The sequence below is a fragment of the Alligator mississippiensis genome, chromosome 15, assembly GCF_030867095.1.
Source record: "Alligator mississippiensis isolate rAllMis1 chromosome 15, rAllMis1, whole genome shotgun sequence".
NCBI lineage: Eukaryota > Metazoa > Chordata > Crocodylia > Alligatoridae > Alligator > Alligator mississippiensis.
In genome coordinates, this window is record NC_081838.1 from 21256740 (window position 1) to 21281011 (window position 24272).

Sequence of the window (24272 nt, forward strand, 5' to 3'; positions counted from 1 at the left end):
AATGGAAAACCAAACCACTGTGACTGAGTTTATTCTCTTGGGACTTTCCAGTGACCCACAACTCCAAATGTTCCTGTTCTTTGTGTTTTTGGTGATATACCTCATCACCCTAGCAGGGAACATGGTCATAATGTTTGTGATACGAGCTGATTCTCACCTTCATACCCCCATGTATTTCTTCCTGTTTCACCTATCCTTTGTTGATCTCTGCTATTCCTCAGCCATTGTGCCGAAGATGCTGGTGAATTTACTAGCAAGGCATAAAACTATTTCTGTCAATGCTTGCTTTACCCAGACATTTTTCATATTTCTCTCAGCTAGTTGTGAAGCATTCATGCTCTCAGCAATGGCTTATGACCGCTATGCTGCCATATGTGATCCCCTGCACTATGCGGGGACTATGAATAAAAGAGTGTGCAGGCAGCTAGTGGGAGGATCCTGGACAGTGGGCCTTATGCATTCACTGGTCAACACGGTTCCTGTATTAAACTTGAACTTTTGTGGGCCCAATGAAATTGGGCATTTTAGCTGTGAACTTCCCCCACTCCTAACTCTGTCTTGCACTGAGACACTCATCAACAAAATAACTCTGCTTTCTTCTATGGCTGTCCTTACTGTCACCAATATCCTCCTTGTCTTGGTTTCCTACATCCAGATCATCTCCACCATCTTGAGGATACGCTCTGCAGAGGGTAGACATAAAGCTTTTTCCACCTGCAGCTCCCACCTCATTGTGGTGGGTTTATTGTATGCAACAGGGCTTTTTCAGTACATGAAACCCAGCTCCATTTCTTCAGTGATCCTGGATCAAGTTGCTTCCATCCAGTACAGCATCTTTACTCCTATGCTGAACCCTATCATCTATAGTCTAAAAAATAAAGAAGTGAAAATAGCCTTGGGAAGACTTCTGAAAAAAAACAACAAAGAAATCAAAGTCCCAACTCGTGTAAAAAAGAACAATTTTAAACACGCATGTTAACTTTTAAAAATTTAAATAAATGCTATTGAAAATACAGAAGTATGGGAAACAGGTACTGGGATGATGTTAAAAACAAATGACAATGACTTTGATTGTAAAAATATCTTGTATTGTACCTGCTACTGAAAGTAAAAATTATTACAAGAAGAGAACCCACACAAGTGTTGTAGTTAGATTTTAAACACTGTTTATATCAAGTCAAGGTATCACAAGTAAGGCTGAATTTATCTTGAATTTTACCCTATTTTGGTGGCAGTTCAATTAGTAATTAATTCAACATAAATTATTATGTGAAGCACTACTACTAGTAAAACTGACCGAGTATAGATCACAGAATATATCAAGTCAGAGGTATAGTTATAAGCTGGGACTTCGGCATGTGGTGGATGAAATTCTATTGACCTAAAATTGACTGTAATCACCTAACTCCTGAGGTCCTTGTTCAACCATATTGGCAATCCTACCATGCTGGCAGTTTTGCAAATGAACCAGATGACAGAAAAGTAGAACAGAGTAGGGTACAAAGAAGTTATGTGTAGCAGGAGGAGCGCAAAAGGCATAGCAGCACCTCCTAGCATCTGTGAGACTTGTGCTTGCTTGGTCCCAGGGCTTTTCTCCTTCTGTCCCCTGTCACGCCTTTCTTTTTACTTTTCATAGATTCATAGATGCATAGATGTTAGGGTCGGAAGGGACCTCAATAGATCATCGAGTCCGACCCCCTGCATAAGCAGGAAAGAGTGCTGGGTCTAGATGACCCCAGCTAGATACTCATCTAACCTCCTCTTGAAGACCCCCAGGGTAGGGGAGAGCACCACCTCCCTTGGGAGCCCGTTCCACAACTTGGCCACTCGAACTGTGAAGAAGTTCTTCCTAATGTCCAATCTAAATCTGCTCTCTGCTAGCTTGTGGCCATTGTTTCTTGTAACCCCCGGGGGCGCCTTGGTGAATAAATCCTCACCAATTCCCTTCTGTGCCCCCGTGATGAACTTATAGGCAGCCACAAGGTCACCTCTCAACCTTCTCTTGCGGAGGCTGAAAAGTTCCAGTTTCTCTAGTCTCTCCTCGTAGGGCTTGGTCTGCAGGCCTTTGACCATACGAGTTGCCCTTCTCTGGACCCTCTCCAGGTTATCCGCATCCCTCTTGAAGTGTGGCGCCCAGAATTGCACACAGTACTCCAACTGCGGTCTGACCAGCGCCCGATAGAGGGGAAGTATCACCTCCTTGGACCTGTTCGTCATGCATCTGCTGATGCATGATAAAGTGCCATTGGCTTTTCTGATGGCTTCGTCACACTGCCGACTCATGTTCATCTTAGAGTCCACTAGGACTCCAAGATCCCTTTCCACCTCTGTGCCACCCAGCAGGTCATTCCCTAGGCTGTAGGTGTGCTGGACATTTTTCCTCCCTAGGTGCAGCACTTTGCATTTCTCCTTGTTGAACTGCATCCTGTTGTTTTCTGCCCACTTGTCCAACCTGTCCAGGTCTGCCTGCAGCTGTTCCCTGCCCTCCGGCGTGTCCACTTCTCCCCATAGCTTTGTGTCATCTGCAAACTTGGACGGAGTACACTTCACTCCCTCGTCCACGTCGCTGATGAAGACATTAAAGAGTATCGGTCCAAGGACCGAGCCCTGCGGGACCCCACTGCCCACACCCTTCCAGGTCGAGACCGACCCATCTACCACGACTCTTTGGGTGCGACCCTCCAGCCAATTCGCCACTCACCGGACTGTGCAGTCATCCACGTCACAGCCTCTTAACTTGTTCACCAGTATGGGGTGGGATACCGTATCGAAGGCCTTCCTGAAGTCTAAGTATACGACATCCACCCCTCCCCCTGTGTCCAGGCGTTTCGTAACCTGGTCATAGAAAGAGACTAGGTTGGTCAGGCACGATCTGCCCGCCACGAACCCATGCTGGTTTCCCCTCAGCATAATTTGCCCTGCCGGGCTCTCACAAATGTGAGCCTTGATAATTTTTTCAAAGACTTTACCAAGGATGGAGGTGAGACTGACTGGCCTATAGTTGCCTGGGTCCTCCTTCCTCCCCTTTTAGAAAATGGGGACCACGTTAGCCCTTTTCCAGTCCTCCGGGACTTGGCCCGTGCGCCACGAGCGTTCGAATATTCCCGCCAGTGGCTCTGCAATGATGTCGGCCAGTGCCTTCAGCACCCTCGGATGGAGCCCATCCGGGCCTGCCGATTTAAAGGCATCCAGTTCTTCCAAATGACTCTGCACCACCTCAGGATCTACGTATATTTTGGAGGAATGCAAGTTGGAAGACTGCCTGGGACCCCTGGGTGAACTCTTGTCTAGTGCCTAAAATTACTCTCTCTCAGTATCTCATAATATTAAATGCCTTAAGGTGTGCACCCAAGGTCTCCAAGATCTTCTGCAGCCAAGCCCATGCCTCGGAGGTGTTACTGTCCAGTAGGGCTGTATGAAACGGAAGCTTTTCATTTTGACCAGCGTTTTGACTTTTCGACAGAACTGTGTTTCATTTTGATTTTTGTTTTGAGTCAAAACAGCTGTTCTGTTCTGCTCCGTCAAAAAGTTTTGCTGTTTCGACCCTGTTTCGATGTTTCGCCCATAGGATATAATGGGGAAGGTCATAACAGGCTATAACTTTGTCATTTCTGCCCAGATTTGGATAAAACTTGTAGCAATTGTAGCCCCTTCTAAGGGCATGATACGAGTCACATTTGACAAAGATAGATATAGGGAGTTCGGAGAAACTGCACCCCAAATTCTTGAGAGAAAATCTTATGTAAGGTATATGTGTTAAGCCACAGTGGGGTCAAAACTGCAGGGATGGTAGCCCCTGCTGCCACCACAAGGCCTGCCAAGTTTCAATGAGATGGGCATAGGGGTTCAGGGGAAACTGCACGTCAAGCTGTGGACAAGCAAAACTCGTGACATGGGTGACACGGCGTGTGTTAAGGCGCAGCAGGGTGAAGGCTGCAGGGGTGGTAGCCCCTGCTGAGGCCACGATACCTGCCAGCTATCAAGGAGACGGGTGCAGGGGGGTTCTGGGGCTCTGCACCTCTGGCCACAGGCAGGCAAAACTCGTGACATGGGTGCTTGTGCAGCTGTGTCTGTCTTGGGGCAGCCTGGGGGGAACTACTGCAGGACTGGCTGCTAGGCCCTGCTGTGGGCACTAAGCCTGCAGCTGTGGAGGAGATCGGTGCAGGGGGGTTCTGGGGCTGGGCACCCCCAGCTGCTGACAGGCAACACTTATGACATGGGTGCTTATGCAACTGCTGCCTCTCATCAGGCAGCAGGATTGAAGATCCCCCATCACTTGTCACCAAGACCTGGGGTAATAACTGACCACAGTATGAACATGAGCCGGCAGTGCGATGCTGTAGCCAGCAGGGCCAACAATACGCTGGCATGCATCAGCTGATGCATCTGCAGCAAAACCATTGCAAGGAAGAGCTGGGGTTTTTAGCTTCTCTGAGTAGTGGATCAGCTGTTCAGCTACACAGGCTACAGTCTGGAAGGGCTCTCCTCCTTGTGAGCCTATCACTTGATAGGCATGGGTTTCAGACTCAAAGGCTATCCATAATGAAGCCTTACAAGAATCCAAAATATAGGTATTGCACTGCCTAGGCCTCTGGTGGGGTTCGTTCCAGTAGGTGGTGACTGTACAACATAAAACCTGTTCGATGATTAGCCATGGGTATTATGTAGTTTATAACAAAAGACACGATTCAATCAGGGCTAAATACCAATTAATGTCATAGTCTGAGAGCTATTGCTTTATGTACCACAATGGCACTAACACAGGTGTGTCCCTAGAACTTGTGGCCCTTCTACCAGTGATTCTCCAAGGGTGTGCCACAGCACAGTAGTGTGCCTGGTGGGTGACCGAAATTTGCCAAGGAAAATGGGCTGGATGAGGGCAGGTCAGTGCAGCAGACTTGGGCCCATGCTGGGCCAGCCCTGCATAGAAATAGAAAAGCACTTTCTTAGTTTCTTAGAAAAAGTTTCTTAGAGAAGCACTTAATGCAGCAGGGACCCTTTACGCATAATCAACAGCCTTCCTCAAAAAAAAAAAAAAAAGGCTGACCTACTGCAACTTGCACTTCTCTTCAGTGGATGAATCCACTGGGAAAGTTTTTGCCCCAAGGAGAACAAGAACCCAACCCAGAACCCATGCTAAACCCTTTCCTGTGCCATCTCGGCCACACTGAGAGCTGGGCCTAAGCACCAGGGTCTCTTCTGTGTCATCCTGGAAAACAACCCCCAACAGGCTTGTCATGGTGAAGGGGAACAAAGCCCCTTCTCCAAAACAGGATGAAACCCTGGAACAACTCCAGACCCCTTAACCTTCCAGGTTATTGGACACTTTACCTTGTGGGAAAGCAAGGCACGGTGGGACTCTAGCCCTGGAACCACTCACACAATGGAACAGCATGCTGCCTTCTCACTTGGCTCCAAAGAAACCTGTCCTTCCTCCGGGACTCAATGAGTCTAAGGGAGAAAGGTTAGGCCACTTGTGGGCCCCTTACATGGAGCACACTTCCCCTCCCTTTTTCCTTCCTTTTGTCCAGACTACATCACCTCACCCCAAGTCTGTGTAACAAGATAAAACGCTCATCTGGGGCAGAACTACTTGCAACCAATCAGGCACACACCCCAGTGCCCTCCAGCCTGCCTCTGCTCCCTCGTCTCAGTTTCTGTTCCCATGAAAGACTGCCTTCTGAATCTCCGAATCTTTTTCTAAATCTTTTCCGAAATAATTCGGCGGCTCCAAATCAATTTAGAGGGTATTTTTACCTTCCCAATTCGATTCCGATTCAGTGACTTGGCCTCCAAATTGGACTGAAGCTTATCCAAATTGAGTCAGCGACCAAAGCTTTGCACACCCCTACTGCGCAGTATTACAGCAGCTGAGGGGGGCCTGTATGTTTGCCCAGCCCTGGACCACCAGATCTGAAGTACTTAAACTGCTTTTTCTCTCCAAACTTTCAGGCAAGGTCTCTATCTCTGTTAATGGAGTTGACCAATAAATGCTTGCATATAGAAAATCAGATAAAATAGGGAAATACCTCTGGGGAAGGGATTGTTATAATATGATCACCTGCCAATTTCCTACAGGTAAATCTATATACCAAGTGAATCAAAACAGACACATCAAAACACTGCTAGCTAATTACACAAGAGATACGTTGTCCCAGAGGTCCCCATAAAATATTTAGATTCTCCAATTAATGTTTAGTCTTAGAGCCTGGAAGATTTTGGCTCGCTGTCTCCTAAAGGGGAGGAGCAGTAAAGGCAGGTATTTATACTGGATCTACAAACTAATAATAATCTATTACTTTGAGCTTTTTTCAGGGTAAAGAGAAGCATGTAATCTGTTCTTTCTCCCAGTCTTTTAAGGAACAGACATCACAGAACTGTTTTGATATGAATGGTTGGTGAGTGCATTCTTATTTTATTCTTCGCTCTGCTGCGTGGGAGGCTGGGTGGGAGCAATATAAGAATAGATATAGTTGTATTTGCTTTTGTGTGTGTGTGTGTGTGTGTGTGTATACATATGTAATTTTGGAATGAAAATGTAACATACAGTATTTGAAAGATTTCATGGGGAATAATGTATACAATTCGGGCTACCAATCTTCAAGAGAAATTAATTAAAATTGTAACAGATGCAAAGGAGGGCAATCAGTGAAAAGGAAACTTTTTGCAAGTGTATAGGGGGAGGATAAAAATAAGGGAGTTAAAAGAACTTGTTAAATAAAAGGATAGTATCAGAACACAGAACAAAAAGGACTGGCCATAAATTCACAGAGACTGAGCATGAGACAGGAAATATATAATAGGTGCATCCAAAATACATCGGGCTGTACTCGGTCCCTGAGTTCCTTCTAGGCCTAAGTCATCTTGGCCAGATCCACAAAAGAGCTTTTGTGCCTCAGTTGAAATTAAGGGGCAATGTAGGAGCCAACATCCAAACTTGCAGTCTTGAATTGTTAGTTGCTACCTAATGCTGGATGTGCCTAGACCCTAGAGACATTTTCATCTTTGAATTTCAAGTTTTCCAAGTGCCTAGAATTGAACTTTGCGCTATGTCCAGACCGCCTTAGGCTAGATGCACTTTTGCACCTTGGCAATGCCCAAACCCAGTCGGGATTGAGACCCTGTGTGTTCTTGTGCCAAGGAGTCCTGTGAAGTCCCATGTAGTAGGTGTTCTCAGAGCACATTTAATACACACGCGCAGGCCTGGTTTCTCACAAAATCTGGTGGTGTCCACAACCTTATTTTAAAACCTGAGTCAAAGTGGTATTGTTGCCACCTTCTTAATCATTAGCTCAGTGTTTTGCAGACTTCTTCATGATATGGGACATTAATAACAAATTCCCTTGTCTACCTGATGGGGCTCAAAATCACACCCCACACGAGACCACTCAAACCTCCAAAGTCATGATGCTGAAGACTAGGATGACATACTATTCATTTCTGGATGCCTATATTGAGTTGTGGACGTGATTATCAGAGGCACCAAAATGACACTTAGGTACAGCAATGACACACCACTGCTGGGTACATAGGTAGCCATCCATGTGCATAGGGATACAGGCCACAGAAATAGTGACCACCTGTGCATGCTTAAACCTTAGACCATCTATCCTTAAACCTTAAAAAAAGTCTACATTTTCACAACTGAAAACTAGCGAGCCACCAAAATCTCCCCTTTTTCTGTGTTATGTTATCATATACTGTGTTAGAATATATTAAAAAACCAGAAATTTTAAAATATGGTTCTGTTTACTTTGTTGTCTAATGGCTACCTTCACTGCCCCACTTCAGGCAAACTGGTATGAGGTTTTACTTAATAATTTAAAATACATTAATCCTAGTTATATAGTATAATGAACCAGACTTTAGAGATTAATCTAAAGGCATGGAAACTATGAAGAATATTTATATAGCAAGCTAAACCATGGTGTAAGACATAATCATAACATTTAAATGAGAGAGAATAACAAATCAGGAGGACAGTGTTGTTTTATAGTTTCATAAGGCTTAGGGTCGGAAAGGACCTAAACAGATCATCAGGTCCGACCCCCTGCCCCGGGGTCATAACACCAAAAGTGAAATATCTGTCCAGCCTCCTTTTGAAGAGCTCCAAGGTAGGAGAGAGCACCACCTCCCTTGGGAGTCCATTCCAGAGCCTGGCAGCCTTAACTGTAAAGTAATGTTTTCTGATGTCCATACTGAACCTGCTTGCTAACAATTTGTAGCTGTTATTCCTAGTAACACTGGGTGGTGTCCCGGGGAATAGAGCCTCCCACAATTCGTGTTGGTCTCCCCTGGGGCGTTTATAGACGGCCACCAGATGCCCTCTCAGCCTTCTCTTGTGGAGGCTGAATAGGTTCAGGCCTCTCTTCATGGGGCCTGACTCACTGCCTCTTGACCATGAGGGTGGCCCTCCTCTGGACCCTCTCAAGGATAGCCACAGCCCTCCTGAAGTGTGGCGCCCAAATTGCACACAGTACTCCAACTGCGGCCTGACCAGTGTCGCATAGAGGGGGAGGATCACCTCCCTGGACCGGCTTGTGATGCATCTGTAGATGCACGACAAGATGCGGTTAGCCTTACAGACCGCTTGCTCGCATTGCCAGCTCATGTTCATCCTGGAGTCAACAATGACTCCAAGATCCCTTTCAACCACTGTGCTGTTGAGAAGGGAGTTCCCCAGCCTATAGGTGAGTTGCTGGTTCCTTCTCCCTAGATGCAGCACCTTGCACTTATCTGTGTTGAACTCCATCCTATTCTCATCCGCCCACCTCTGCAAGCTGTCTAGATCTAGCTGGATCCTGTCCCTCCCCTCCAGTGTGCCCACCTCACCCCACATCTTGGTGTCTTGGTGGGATGAAGGAGCTGGACAAATAATGATATTTCAGACATGTGTTCAAAGCAAGAGACTAGGGAGGGGAAGTGTGGGTTGAAACAGAGTTGTCCATTCTGAAACACAATTGCTCCAAATCTTGCAACATAATCCACACAACTAGCTGTCTACAGTGTGATGGGTCAACCAGTATGTACAAGGGGCTGTCTCCGCAGATCCAGGTCAGTGACATGGGCTTTCAAATACTATTTTATTGTAAATTGTATTCACATGAAACTGGCAGGTAAGGTTCTTTGAGTCGATGTTGAATACCTGAAAAGTCCTTGGACAAGTTGTTGACACCTGTTTAGCTATAGCAAATACTAAAAAGACACTAACTCACTCAATTTTATTTTCTCTTATTTAATTTACTTGGAATGAGAAACTGAATATATGAACTGTCACACAGCTGGAAGTAATGTTTTTCCTGGGAATTCCCACATTGCAGCTCAATACCTCCTGTGCAGAACATCTCAGGGTTGATTATATTTTGCTGAATCCAAGGAAAAATTTTGATGTATGTGCTTGGTAGACTGACGTTGTGTGGGAAAGTGGACTTTTCCATGCTTCCTGGCCATGGGACCGGCAGCTTTCCTCTGGACTGGGAAGCATTAGCAGACCTGTGTCCTCTCCAAGAACTGTCCATCCAGTGGGTCTTCCTACAAATCTTGACGTGAATTAAGTGGCATCTTATGAACTGCATGGTCCAAGTACCCAGAGATTTTAGGGCCCCCGGTTCTTTACTGTCATCGGGAATGGTCTTGCATGTTTCTTGCTATAAAGCCGCAATCCTGATCTAGCTATAAATGAAGTCTGGCTATAAATGAGGCTAAGCTCTCAGGTTGGAAGCAGAAAGGCCAGAGCCACGTCTCTTGGAGCTTCCAGGTTCTCTGCTGCAGAGCAGGGACTTGGATCCTGCAAAACCTAGATGAAGCACTTTGGCAACATGTTGGGATTGGGAATTTGGGGGTATAATATTGTGACTAGCATGAAAACCAATGTCAAAATTGTGAAATTTCCTGTGACTTGGAAACCTGCTTCTCAGTCAGTTTGGATTTACAAGCCCATCAGCTGGCTCAGAAAATAACAAGTTGTTCCAGCTCTCTCTCTGTGTCCTTTTGAAAAATCCTTTCATTGTCATAATGTTAATTCTGAATTGTTTCTTTTCTTACAGGTCAGTCCCTAGGAATGGAAAACCAAACCACTGTGACTGAGTTTATTCTCTTGGGACTTTCCAGTGACCCACAACTCCAAATGTTCCTGTTCTTTGTGTTTTTGGTGATATACCTCATCACCCTAGCAGGGAACATGGTCATAATGTTTGTGATACGAGCTGATTCTCACCTTCATACCCCCATGTATTTCTTCCTGTTTCACCTATCCTTTGTTGATCTCTGCTATTCCTCAGCCATTGTGCCGAAGATGCTGGTGAATTTACTAGCAAGGCATAAAACTATTTCTGTCAATGCTTGCTTTACCCAGACATTTGTCATATTTCTCTCAGCTAGTTGTGAAGCATTCATGCTCTCTGTAATGGCTTATGACCGCTATGCTGCCATATGTGATCCCCTGCACTATGCGGGGACTATGAATAAAAGAGTGTGCAGGCAGCTAGTGGGAGGATCCTGGACAGTGGGCCTTATGCATTCACTGGTCAACACGGTTCCTGTATTAAACTTGAACTTCTGTGGGCCCAATGAAATTGGGCATTTTAGCTGTGAACTTCCCCCACTCCTAACTCTGTCCTGCACTGAGACACTCATCAACAAAATAACTCTGCTTTCTTCAATTGTGGTCCTTGCTGTCATCACTTTCCTCCTTGTCTTGATTTCCTACATCCAAATCATCTCCACCATCTTGAGGATACGCTCTGCAGAGGGTAGACATAAAGCTTTTTCCACCTGCAGCTCCCACCTCATTGTGGTGGGTTTATTATATACAACAGCTCTTTTTCAGTACATGAAACCCAGCTCCATTTCTTCAGTGATCCTGGATCAAGTTGCTTCCATCCAGTACAGCATCTTTACTCCTATGCTGAACCCTATCATCTATAGTCTAAAAAATAAAGAGGTGAAAATAGCCTTGGGAAGACTTCTGAAAAAAAAAGAAAAGAAATCAAAGTCTCAACTCATGTAAAAAAGAACAAATTTAAACAGGCATGTTAACTTTTAAAAATTTAAATAAATGCTATTGAAAATACAGAAGTACGGGAAACAGGTACTGGGATGATGTTAAAAACAAATGACAATGACTTTGATTGTAAAAATATCTTGTATTGTACCTGCTACTGAAAGTAAAAATTATTACAAGAAGAGAACCCACACAAGTGTTGTAGTTAGATTTTAAACACTTTATATCAAGTCAAGGTATCACAAGTAAGGCTGAATTTATCTTGAATTTTACCCTATTTTGGTGGCAGTTCAATTAGTAATTAATTCAACATAAATTATTATGTGAAGCACTACTACTAGTAAAACTGACCGAGTATAGATCACAGAATATATCAAGTCAGAGGTTTAGTTATAAGCTGGTCCCCACTGAAGGGGACTTCGGCATGTGGTGGATGAAATTCTATTGACCTAAAATTGACTGTAATCACCTAACTCCTGAGGTCCTTGTTCAACCATATTGGCAATCCTACCATGCTGGCAGTTTTGCAAATGAACCAGATGACAGAAAAGTAGAACAGAGTAGGGTACAAAGAAGTTATGTGTAGCAGGAGGAGAGCAAAAGGCATAGCAGCACCTCCTAGCATCTGTGAGACTTGTGCTTGCTTGGTCCCAGGGCTTTTCTCCTTCTGTCCCCTGTCACGCCTTTCTTGTTACTTTTGGAGGAATGCAAGTTGGGAGACTGCCTGGGACCCCTGGGTGAACTCTTGTCTAGTGCCTAAAATTACTCTCTCTCAGTATCTCGCAATATTAAATGCCTTAAGGTGTGCACCCAAGGTCTCCAAGATCTTCTGTAGCCAAGCCCATGCCTCGGAGGTGTAACTGTCCAGTAGGGCTGTACGAAACGGGAGCTTTTCGTTTCGACCAGCGTTTTGACTTTTCGACAGAACTGTGTTTCATTTTGATTTTTGTTTTGAGTCAAAACAGCTGTTCTGTTCTGCTCCGTCAAAACGTTTTGCTGTTTCGACCCTGTTTCGATGTTTCGCCCATAGGATATAATGGGGAAGGTCATAACAGGCTATAACTTTGTCATTTCTGCCCAGATTTGGATAAAACTTGTAGCAATTGTAGCCCCCTCTAAGGGCATGATACAAGCCACATTTGACAAAGATAGATATAGGGAGTTCGGAGAAACTGCACCCCAAATTCTTGAGAGAAAATCTTATGTAAGGTATATGTGTTAAGCCACAGTGGGGTCAAAACTGCAGGGATGGTAGCCCCTGTTGAGGCAACAAAGCTTGCCAAGTTTCAAGGAGGTAGGTGCAGGAGTTTGGGGAAACTGCACCCCAAAATCCTGAAAGCAAAGCTCATGTCATGTGTACGTGTGAAGACACAGCGAGGTCAAAACTACAGGTAAGCTAGCCCTTGTGGAGGCCACAAAGCCTGCCAAGTTTCAAGGAGATAGGTGTAGGGGGTTTGGGGAAACTGCACCCCAAATCTTGAAAGCAAAACTCATGTTACGTGTATGTGTTAAGCCACAGCAGGGTCAAAACTACAGGGATGGTAGCCCCTGCTGCCACCACAAAGCCTGCCAAGTTTCAATGAGATGAGCATAGGGGTTCAGGGGAAACTGCACGTCAAGTTGCGGACAAGCAAAACTCGTGACGTGGGGGACACTGCGTGTGTTAAGGCGCAGCAGGGTGAAGGCTGCAGGGGTGGTAGCCCCTGCTGAGGCCACGATACCTGCCAGCTATCAAGGAGATGGGTGCAGGGGGGTTCTGGGGCTCTGCACCTCTGGCCACAGGCAGGCAAAACTCGTGACATGGGTGCTTGTGCAGCTGTGTCTGTCTTGGGGCAGCCTGGGGGGAACTACTGCAGGGCTGGCTGCTAGGCCCTGCTGCAGCCACAAAGCCTGCAGCTGTCGAGGCGATCAGTGCAGGGGGGTAGAGCCCTGCACCCCTAGCTGCTGACAGGCAAAACTCATGACATGGGTGCTTGTGTAACTGCTGCTTCTCAACAGGCATCAGGACTGAAGATCCCCCATCACTTGTCACCAAGACCTGGGGTAATAACTGACCACAGTATGAACATGAGCTGGCAGTGCGATGCTGTAGCCAGCAGGGCCAACAATACGCTGGCATGCATCAGCTGATGCATCTGCAGCAAAACCATTGCAAGGAAGAGCTGGGGTTTTTAGCTTCTCTGAGTAGTGGATCAGCTGTTCAGCTACACAGGCTACAGTCTGGAAGGGCTCTCCTCCTTGTGAGCCTATCACTTGATAGGCATGGGTTTCAGACTCAAAGGCTATCCATAATGAAGCCTTACAAGAATCCAAAATATAGGCATTGCACTGCCTAGGCCTCTGGTGGGTTTTGTTCCAGTAGGTGGTGACTGTACAACATAAAACCTGTTTAATGATTAGCCATGAGTATTATGTAGTTTAAAACAAAGACACAATTCAATCAGGGCTAAATACCAATTAATGTCATAGTCTGAGAGCTATTGCTTTATGTACCACAATGGCACTAACACAGGTGTGTCCCTATAACTTGTGGCCCTTCTACCAGTGATTCTCCAAGGGTGTGCCACAGCACAGTAGTGTGCCTGGCGGGTGACCGAAATTTGCCAAGGAAAATGGGCTGGATGAGGGCAGGTCAGTGCAGCAGGCTTGGGCCCATGCTGGGCCAGCCCTGCATAGAAATAGAAAAGCACTTTCTTAGTTTCTTAGAAAAAGTTTCTTAGAGAAGCACTTAATGCAGCAGGGACCCTTTACGCATAATCAACAGCCTTCCTCAAAAAAAAAAAAAAAAGGCTGACCTACTGCAACTTGCACTTCTCTTCAGTGGATGAATCCACTGGGAAAGTTTTTGCCCCAAGGAGAACAAGAACCCAACCCAGAACCCATGCTAAACCCTTTCCTGTGCCATCTCGGCCACACTGAGAGCTGGGCCTAAGCACCAGGGTCTCTTCTGTGTCATCCTGGAAAACAACCCCCAACAGGCTTGTCATGGTGAAGGGGAACAAAGCCCCTTCTCCAAAACAGGATGAAACCCTGGAACAACTCCAGACCCCTTAACCTTCCAGGTTATTGGACACTTTACCTTGTGGGAAAGCAAGGCACGGTGGGACTCTAGCCCTGGAACCACTCACACAATGGAACAGCATGCTGCCTTCTCACTTGGCTCCAAAGAAACCTGTCCTTCCTCCGGGACTCAATGAGTCTACGGGAGAAAGGTTAGGCCACTTGTGGGCCACTTACACGGAGCACACTTCCCCTCCCTTTTTCCTTCCTTTTGTCCAGACTACATCACCTCACCCCAAGTCTGTGTAACAAGATAAAACGCTCATCTGGGGCAGAACTACTTGCAACCAATCAGGCACACACCCCAGTGCCCTCCAGCCTGCCTCTGCTCCCTCGTCTCAGTTTCTGTTCCCATGAAAGACTGCCTTCTGAATCTCCGAATCTTTTTCTAAATCTTTTCCGAATTAATTCGGAGGCTCCAAATCAATTTGGAGGTATTTTTACTTTCCCAATTCGATTCCGATTCGGTGACTTGGCCTTCAAATTGGACTGAAGCTTATCCAAATTGAGTCAGCGACCAAAGCTTTGCACACCCCTACTGCGCAGTATTACAGCAGCTGAGGGGGGCCTGTATGTTTGCCCAGCCCTGGACCACCAGATCTGAAGTACTTAAACTGCTTTTTCTCTCCAAACTTTCAGGCAAGGTCTCTATCTCTGTTAATGGAGTTGACCAATTAATGCTTACATATAGAAAATCAGATAAAACAGGGAAATACCTCTGGGGAAGGGATTTTTATAATATGATCACCTGCCAATTTCCTACAGGTAAATCTATATACCAAGTGAATCAAAACAGACCCATCAAAACACTGCTAGCTAATTACACAAGAGATACGTTGTCCCAGAGGTCCCCATAAAATATTTAGATTCTCCAATTAATGTTTAGTCTTAGAGCCTGGAAGATTTTGGCTCGCTGTCTCCTAAAGGGGAGGAGCAGTAAAGGCAGGTATTTATACTGGATCTACAAACTAATAATAATCTATCACTTTGAGCTTTTTTCAGGGTAAAGAGAAGCATGAAATCTGTTCTTTCTCCCAGTCTTTTAAGGAACAGACATCACAGAACTGTTTTGATATGAATGGTTGGTGAGTGCATTCTTATTTTATTCTTCACTCTGCTGCGTGGGAGGCTGGGTGGGAGCAATATAAGAATATATATAGTTGTATTTGCTTTTGTGTGTGTGTGTGTGTGTGTGTGTGTGTGTGTATACATATGTAATTTTGGAATGAAAATGTAACATACAGTATTTGAAAGATTTCATGGGGAATAATGTATACAATTCTGGCTACCAATCTTCAAGAGAAATTAATTAAAATTGTAACAGGTGCAAAGAAGGGCAATCAGTGAAAAGGAAACTTTTTGCAAGTGTATAGGGGGAGGATAAAAATAAGGGAGTTAAAAGAACTTGTTAAATAAAAGGATAGTATCAGAACACAGAACAAAAAGGACTGGCCATAAATTCACAGAGACTGAGCATGAGACAGGAAATATATAATAGGTGCATCCAAAATACATCGGGCTGTACTCGGTCCCTGAGTTCCTTCTAGGCCTAAGTCATCTTGGCCAGATCCACAAAAGAGCTTTTGTGCCTCAGTTGAAATTAAGGGGCAATGTAGGAGCCAACATCCAAACTTGCAGTCTTGAATTGTTAGGTGCTACCTAATGCTGGATGTGCCTAGACCCTAGAGACATTTTCATGTTTTGATTTCAAGCTTCCCAAGTGCCTAGAATTGAACTTTGCACTAGGTCCAGACCACCTTAGGCTAGATGCACTTTTACATTTTGGCAATGCCAAAATGCTAACTCTAACTAGAGCAAAATGCTAACTCTGCCGGCGAGTGAGTTAGCGCGGAGTTCACGCAGGAGGGTGTGCGGGAGGGCGCCGGACCCTGCCTGCGCACCCCCCAGGGTAGACAGCCCCAGCCGTAGCCAGCCTACGAGAGGCATGACATGGATGGGCACGCGCCGCACCCCGAGGGTCCCCTCGGGCTCCCCCCCGCCCCCCGGCACCTCAGAGACCGCCGCCCAGACGGAGCCCCTGGTTCCGGGCTCCACGCGGACGGAGCCCCTGGCTCTCGGCTGTGGGGGCTGCCTGTCCCTTTTTCAGGCTCTGGGGCCTGGGAGCATGGCGACCTCCCCTTGCGGGGTCTGCTCCCTTTTGGGGTCTCTGGTGCACCAGCTGGAGGAGCTCCAGGCCACAGTCCAGAGACTGCGTGCCATCAGGGTCTGCGAGCAGGAGATAGACTCCTACTGCCAGGCCCTTCGCCCCCGGGAGGCGGAGGGTAGATCGCAGTCTCCCTCCACACCAAAGGAGGACTCTGGGACCTCGTGCTGTGTCCAGCCAGGGGCATGGACCAAGGTGGTCAAGGGCCCTAAGGCCCGCTGCACCAAGGCCCCTCCCCCGCCACAACTGAGCAACAGGGACGCACCTCTTGCTGCCGCAGCAGAGCCTGCGGAGTTGCCGGCCCCCACAGGCAACATGGGCCTAACTGCAGCTCCCGCCCCTGCTCTCCCCAAGACAGAACGTAAGGTGTTTGTTGTGGGAGACTCCCTCCTGAGGGGGACGGAGGGGCCAATCTGCCCCCCCGACCCCTTAGCCCGGCAAGTCTGCTGCTTCCCAGGGGCCCGCATCCGGGACATTGCAGAGAGGATCCCCAAGCTCCTCAAACCCACAGACCACTATCCCATGCTCCTTATTCATGTGGGCACCAATGACACGGCTCGGAGCACTCCCAGCCAGGTCATGAGGCGCTACAGGGATTTGGGAGCGGGGCTTAAGGGTCCGGGGGCACAGGTGGTGTTCTCGTCGATCCTCCCAGTCTCAGGCTATGGGCTGAGAAGGGACAGGAGGATCCATGTGGTCAACCAAAGACTGCAGCGCTGGTGTCGTCAGGAAGGCTTTGGCTTTCATGACCACAGCCCGCTCTTTGGCGTGAGAGGCAGCGAGCTGCTGGGAAGAGATGGTCTCCACCTCTCTCCCCTGGGGAGGAGGCTCTTCTCAGCCAGACTGGCTGACCTGCTCCACCAGGCTGTAAACTAAGCCCGTTGGGGGACGGGGGGACTACCGCCACTGCTGGCCCACTGAACAATCCTTGCAAAGCCAGCAGATCATGGCACTCAAGGGAGCCCACCCCAGCCCCGGTAAAATCTGTGGGCAAGGAAGGAGCCCCCAGGGGGCATTTGCCTGCCTGTATACTAATGCCAGGAGCTTGGGGAATAAGCAGTAGGAGCTCATCCTCCTGCTCAGTGCAAACAATTACGATGTCATAGGGATCACGGAGACCTGGTGGGACTCCACCCATGACTGGACCATGGGTATAGATGGCTATACCCTGTACAGGAGGGATTGTGTAGATAAAAGGGGCGGGGGTGTAGCTCTCTATGTTAAGGAAAGCTACGCGTCCCTGCAAGCCGATATTGGCGACCAGGGTGGACGGCTGGAGACCCTCTGGGTTAAAATCCGTGGGGAACACGGCACAGGGGACACAATGGTGGGAGTCTACTACAGACCTCCCACCCAAAGTCCTGAGCTTGACCAGGAGTTTGCCCAGGAACTGGCTGAGGCAGCTTGCTCCAGGACCATGGTTGTCATGGGTGACTTCAATTACCCAGACATCTCGTGGGAGGATCGCTCAGCAAAATCTGAGCGGTTGCAAAGCTTCCTCTCGTGCGTGGATGACCTCTACCTGACTCAAGAAGTCTATGGGCCAACGAGAGGCAAAGCGCTGCTCGACCTGGTACTGGCTACGGGGGATGACCTAGTCGGCGACCTAGTGATTGATGGGAAGCTGGGTGACAGCGACCACGAGCTGATCACCTTCACCATCCACCGAAAAGCTGGCAAGTCAGTCAGCAAAATGCAAGTCCTTGACTTCAGGAAAGCCGACTTTGACAAGCTCAGGAGGCTTGTCAGTGAGGCCCTAAGGGACCATGACCACAGGGAGAGGGGAGTTCAAGAAGAGTGGTTGCTCCTCAAGGGAGCGATCCTCAATGCACAAACTAAGTCTCTTCCATCTCGGAGGAAAGGCAGCAAGAGGGCACAGCAGCCCCCCTGGCTCTCCAGGGACCTAGGAAAACTCCTGAGGCTAAAAAGAAAGGCCTACAAAGGATGGAGGATGGGAGTCACCTCCAAGGAGGATTATTCTGCACTGGTCCGGTCCTGTAGGGAGCAGACCAGGAAAGCCAAGGCTGCAACTGAACTCCAACTAGCTTTGAGCATCAAGGACAATAAAAAAGTCCTTTTTAAGATATGTGGGGAGCTGGAGGAAAAGCAGGGGCAACATTGGACCCCTGCTGAACCAGATGGGGCAACTGACAACTGACGCCCAGGAAAAAGCCAGCCTATTAAATAGGTACTTTGCGTCGGTCTTTCATCAGCCCCATGGGACGCCCATGCCCGCTACAGGGCCGGGAAGTCTGGGTGAGGGTGATCCCCTGCCCTCCATTAATGCTGACTTCGTGAAGGAACATCTTGAGAAGCTGGATACCTTCAAGTCAGCCGGCCCTGACAATCTTCACCCCAGGGTACTCAAGGAGCTGGAGAGCATCATAGCCCAGCCTCTAGCGCGGATCTTTGAAAACTCTTGGCGCTCTGGTGTAGTGCCCGAAGACTGGAAGAAGGCCAATGTGGTGCCTATCTTCAAGAAAGAGAGGAAAGTGGATCCGGCTAACTATAGGCCCATCAGCCTGACTTCTATCCCGGGGAAGATCTTAGAAAAGTTTATTAAAGAGGCCATCCTTAATGGACTGGCCGACGCCAACATCTTAAGGGATAGCCAGCACGGGTTTGTTGCAGGTAGGTCTTGCTTGACCAATCTCATTTCCTTCTACGACCAGGTGACCTATCACCTGGACAAGGGAGATGAGATTGATGTCATATATCTTGACTTCAAAAAAGCCTTCGATCTGGTGTCCCATGATCGCCTCTTGGAGAAACTGGCCAATTGTTGCCTTGGGTCCCCCACGATCCACTGGCTGGAAAACTGGCTCCGGGGTCGGACCCAGAGGGTAGTAATTGATGGAAGTCGCTCATCGTGGTGTCCTGTGACCAGTGGGGTCCCCCAGGGCTCTGTCCTTGGACCCATACTGTTCAACATCTTCATTAATGATGTGGACACTGGAGTCAGAAGCGGACTGGCCAAGTTCGCAGATGACACCAAACTTTAGGGCAAAGCACCCACGCCAGAAGACAGGCGGATGATCCAGGCTGACCTGGACAGGCTCAGCAAGTGGGCGGACGAGAATCTGATGGTGTTCAACGCCGATAAATGCAAGGTTCTCCACCTTGGGAAAAAAAAACCTGCAGCATCCTTATAGGCTCGGCAGTGCTATGTTGGCTAGCACTATGGAAGAAAGAGACTTGGGGGTCATCATTGACCACAAGATGAACATGAGCCTGCAATGCGATGCTGTGGCTAGTAAAGCAACCAAAACGCTGGCTTGCATCCAGAGATGCTTCTCAAGCAAATCCCGGGACGTCATTCTCCCCCTGTACTCGGCGTTAGTGAGGCCGCAGCTGGAGTACTGCGTCCAGTTTTGGGCTCCACAATTCAAAAAGGATGTGGAGAAGCTTGAGAGAGTCCAGAGAAGAGCCACGCGCATGATCAGAGGTCAGAGAAGCAGACCCTACGATGACAGGCTGAGAGCCCTGGGGCTCTTTAACCTGGAAAAGCGCAGGCTCAGGGGTGATCTGATGGCCACCTACAAGTTTATCAGGGGTGACCACCAGTATCTGGGGGAACATTTGTTCACCAGAGCGCCCCAAGGGATGACGAGGTCGAATGGTCACAAACTACTACAAGACCGTTTCAGGCTGGACATAAGGAAGAATTTCTTTACTGTCCGAGCCCCCAAGGTCTGGAACAGCCTGCCACCGGAGGTCGTTCAAGCGCCTTCATTGAACACCTTCAAGATGAAACTGGATGTTTATCTTGCTGGGATCCTATGATGCCAGCTGACTTCCTGCCCTTTGGGCGGGGGGCTGGACTCGATGATCTTCCGAGGTCCCTTCCAGCCCTAATGTTTATGAAATCTATGAAATCTATGAAACCCAGTCAGGATTGAGACCCTGTGTTTTCTTGTGCCAAGGAGTCCTGTGAAGTCCCATGTAGTAGGTGTTCTTAGAGCACATTTAATACACACGCGCAGGGCTGGGTTTCTCACAAAATCTGGTGGTGTCCACAATCTTATTTTGAAACATTAGTGGAGGTGGTATTGTTGCCACCTTCTTAATCATTAACTCAGTGTTTTGCAGACTTCTTCATGATATGGGACATTAATATCAAATTCCCTTGTCTACCTGATGGGGCTCAAAATCACACCCCACACGAGACCACTCAAACATCCAAAGTCATGATGCTGAAGACTAGGATGACATACTATTCATTTCTGGATGCCTATATTGGGTTGTGGACGTGATTATCAGAGGCACCAAAATGACACTTAGGTACAGCAGTGACACACCACTGCTGGGTACATAGGTAGCCATCCATGTGCATAGGGATACAGGCCACAGAAATAGTGACCACCTGTGCATGCTTAAACCTTAGACCATCTATCCTTAAACCTTAAAAAAAGTCTACATTTTCACAACTGAAAACTAGCGAGCCACCAAAATCTCCCCTTTTTCTGTGTTATGTTATCATATACTGTGTTAGAATATATTAAAAAACCAGAAATTTTAAAATATGGTTCTGTTTACTTTGTTGTCTACTGGCTACCATCATTGCCCCACTTCAGGCAAACTGGTATGTGGTTTTACTTAATAATTTAAAATACATTAATCCTAGTTATATAGTATAATGAACCAGACTTTAGAGATTAATCTAAAGGCATGGAAACTATGAAGAATATTTATATAGCAAGCTAAACCATGGTGTAAGACATAATCATAACATTGAAATGAGAGAGAATAACAAATCAGGAGGACAGTGTTGTTGTTTTATAGTTTCATAAGGCTTAGGGTCGGAAAGGACCTAAACAGATCATCAGGTCCGACCCCCTGCCCCGGGGTCATAACACCGAAAGTGAAATATCTGTCCAGCCTCCTTTTGAAGAGCCCCAAGGTAGGAGAGAGCACCACCTCCCTTGGGAGTCCATTCCAGAGCCTGGCAGCCCTAACTGTAAAGTAATGTTTCCTGATGTCCATACTGAACCTGATCTCTAACAATTTGTAGCTGTTATTCCTAGTGCCCCGGGGAATAGAGCCTCCCACAATTCCTGTTGGTCCCCCCTGGTGAGTTTATAGACGGCCACCAGATGCCCTCTCAGCCTTCTCTTGTGGAGGCTGAATAGGTTCAATCCCTTCAGCCTCTCTTCATGGGGCCTGACTCACTGCCTCTTGACAATGCGGGTGGCCCTCCTCTGGACCCTCTCAAGGATAGCCACATCCCTCCTGAAGTGTGGCGCCCAAATTGCACACAGTACTCCAACTGCGGCCTGACCAGTGTCGCATAGAGGGGGAGGATCACCTCCCTGGACCTGCTTGTGATGCATCTGTAGATGCACGACAAGATGCGGTTAGCCTTACAGACCGCTTGCTTGCATTGCCAGCTCATGTTCATCCTGGAGTCAACAATGACTCCAAGATCCCTTTCAACCACTGTGCTGTTGAGAAGGGAGTTCCCCAGCCTATAGGTGTGTTGCTGGTTCCTTCTCCCTAGATGCAGCACCTTGCACTTATCTGTGTTGAACTCCATCCTATTCTTATCTGCCCACCTCTGCAAGCTGTCTAGATCTAGCTGGATCTTGTCCGTCCCCTCCAGCGTGCCCACCTCACCCCACATCTTGGTGTCTTGGTGGGATGAAGGAGCTGGACAAATAATGATATTTCAGACGTGTGTTCAGAGCAAGAAACTAGGGAGGGGAAGTGTGGGTTGAAACAGAGTTGTCCATTCTGAAACACAATTGCTCCAAATCTTGCAACATAATCCACACAACTAGCTGTCTACAGTGTGATGGGTCAACCAGTATGTACAAGGGGCTGTCTCCGCAGATCCAGGTCAGTGACATGGGCTTTCAAATACTATTTTATTGTAAATTGTATTCACATGAAAATGGCAGGTAAGGTTCTTTGAGTAGATGTTGAATACCTGAAAAGTCTTTGGACAAGTTGTTGACACTTGTTTAGCTATAGCAAATACTAAAAAGACACTAACTCACTCAATTTTATTTACTTTTATTTAATTTACTTGGAATGAGAAACTGAATATATGAACTGGCACAGAGCTGGAAGTAATGTTTTTCTTGGGAATTCCCACATTGCAGCTCAATACCTCCTGTGCAGAACATCTCAGGGTTGATTATATTTTGCTGAATCCAAGGAAAATTTTTTGATGGATGTGCTTGGTAGACTGACCTTGTGTGGGAAAGTGGACTTTTCCATGCTTCCTGGCCATGGGACCGGCAGCTTTCCTCTGGACTGGGAAGCATTAGCAGACCTGTGTCCTCTCCAAGAACTGTCCATCCAGTGGGTCTTCCTACAAATCTTGACGTGAATTAAGTGGCATCTTATGAACTGCATGGTCCAAGTACCCAGAGATTTTAGGGCCCCCGGTTCTTTACTGTCATCGGGAATGGTCTTGCATGTTTCTTGCTATAAAGCCGCAATCCTGATCTAGCTATAAATGAAGTCTGGCTATAAATGAGGCTAAGCTCTCAGGTTGGAAGCAGAAAGGCCAGAGCCACGTCTCTTGGAGCTTCCAGGTTCTCTGCTGCAGAGCAGGGACTTGGATCCTGCAAAACCTAGATGAAGCACTTTGGCAACATGTTGGGATTGGGAATTTGGGGGTATAATATTGTGACTAGCACGAAAACCAATGTCAAAATTGTGAAATTTCCTGTGACTTGGAAACCTGCTTCTCAGTCAGTTTGGATTTACAAGCCCATCAGCTGGCTCAGAAAATAACAAGTTGTTCCAGCTCTCTCTCTGTGTCCTTTTGAAAAATCCTTTCATTGTCATAATGTTAATTCTGAATTGTTTCTTTTCTTACAGATCAGTCCCTAGGAATGGAAAACCAAACCACTGTGACTGAGTTTATTCTCTTGGGACTTTCCAGTGACCCACAACTCCAAATGTTCCTGTTCTTTGTGTTTTTGGTGATATACCTCATCACCCTAGCAGGGAACATGGTCATAATGTTTGTGATACGAGCTGATTCTCACCTTCATACCCCCATGTATTTCTTCCTGTTTCACCTATCCTTTGTTGATCTCTGCTATTCCTCAGCCATTGTGCCGAAGATGCTGGTGAATTTACTAGCAAGGCATAAAACTATTTCTGTCAATGCTTGCTTTACCCAGACATTTGTCATATTTCTCTCAGCTAGTTGTGAAGCATTCATGCTCTCTGTAATGGCTTATGACCGCTATGCTGCCATATGTGATCCCCTGCACTATGCGGGGACTATGAATAAAAGAGTGTGCAGGCAGCTAGTGGGAGGATCCTGGACAATGGGCCTTATGCATTCACTGGTCAACACAGTTCCTGTATTAAACTTGAACTTCTGTGGGCCCAATGAGATTGGGCATTTTAGCTGTGAACTTCCCCCACTCCTAACTCTGTCCTGCACTGAGACACTCATCAACAAAATAACTCTGCTTTCTTCTCTTGCTGTCCTTGCTGTCATCAATATCCTCCTTGTCTTGATTTCCTACATCCAAATCATCTCCACCATCTTGAGGATACGCTCTGCAGAGGGCAGGCATAAAGCTTTTTCCACCTGCAGCTCCCACCTCATTGTGGTGGGTTTATTGTATGCAACAGGGCTTTTTCAGTACATGAAACCCAGCTCCATTTCTTCAGTGATCCTGGATCAAGTTGCTTCCATCCAGTATAGCATCTTTACTCCTATGCTGAACCCTATCATCTATAGTCTAAAAAATAAAGAAGTGAAAATAGCCTTGGGAAGAATTTTGAAAAAAACAAAGAAATCAAAGTCCCAACTCATGTAAAAAAGAACAATTTTAAACAAGCATGTTAACTTTTAAATTTTTTAAATGCTATTGAAAATACAGAAGTACAGGAAACAGGTACTGGGATGATGTTAAAAACAAATGACAATGAATTTGATTGTAAAAATATTTTGTATTGTACCTGCTACTAAAAGTAGAAATTATTACAAGAAGAGAACACACACAAGTCTTTTAGTTAGATTTTAAACACTGTTTATATCAAGTCAAGGTATCACAGGTAAGCCTGAATTCATAAGCA

At 46.9% G+C, this 24272-nt stretch overlaps 3 protein-coding genes across 3 annotated transcripts; all 3 read left to right on the forward strand.

Moving 5' to 3' along the window:
- Nucleotide 1: 1 nt before the first annotated feature.
- Nucleotides 2-979, forward strand: LOC132245886 (olfactory receptor 5AR1-like). Its single transcript, XM_059719100.1, has one exon. The coding sequence runs from the start codon at nucleotides 2-4 to the stop codon at nucleotides 977-979; it is 978 nt and encodes a 325-aa protein (XP_059575083.1).
- A 9081-nt stretch (nucleotides 980-10060) lies between these two features.
- LOC132245887 (olfactory receptor 5AR1-like) lies at nucleotides 10061-11008 on the forward strand. Its single transcript, XM_059719101.1, has one exon. It carries the CDS (start codon nucleotides 10061-10063, stop codon nucleotides 11006-11008), a length of 948 nt encoding a protein of 315 aa, XP_059575084.1.
- Nucleotides 11009-23068: 12060 nt separating this feature from the next.
- LOC132245888 (olfactory receptor 5G9-like) lies at nucleotides 23069-24013 on the forward strand. Its single transcript, XM_059719102.1, has one exon. It carries the CDS (start codon nucleotides 23069-23071, stop codon nucleotides 24011-24013), a length of 945 nt encoding a protein of 314 aa, XP_059575085.1.
- The last annotated feature ends 259 nt before the right edge of the window (nucleotides 24014-24272 follow it).

Coding starts and splice junctions, on each gene's coding strand:
- LOC132245888 (XM_059719102.1), top strand. CDS start 23,069: ATGGAAAACCAAACCACTGTGACTGAGTTTATTCTCTTGGGACTTTCC.
- LOC132245886 (XM_059719100.1), top strand. CDS start 2: ATGGAAAACCAAACCACTGTGACTGAGTTTATTCTCTTGGGACTTTCC.
- LOC132245887 (XM_059719101.1), top strand. CDS start 10,061: ATGGAAAACCAAACCACTGTGACTGAGTTTATTCTCTTGGGACTTTCC.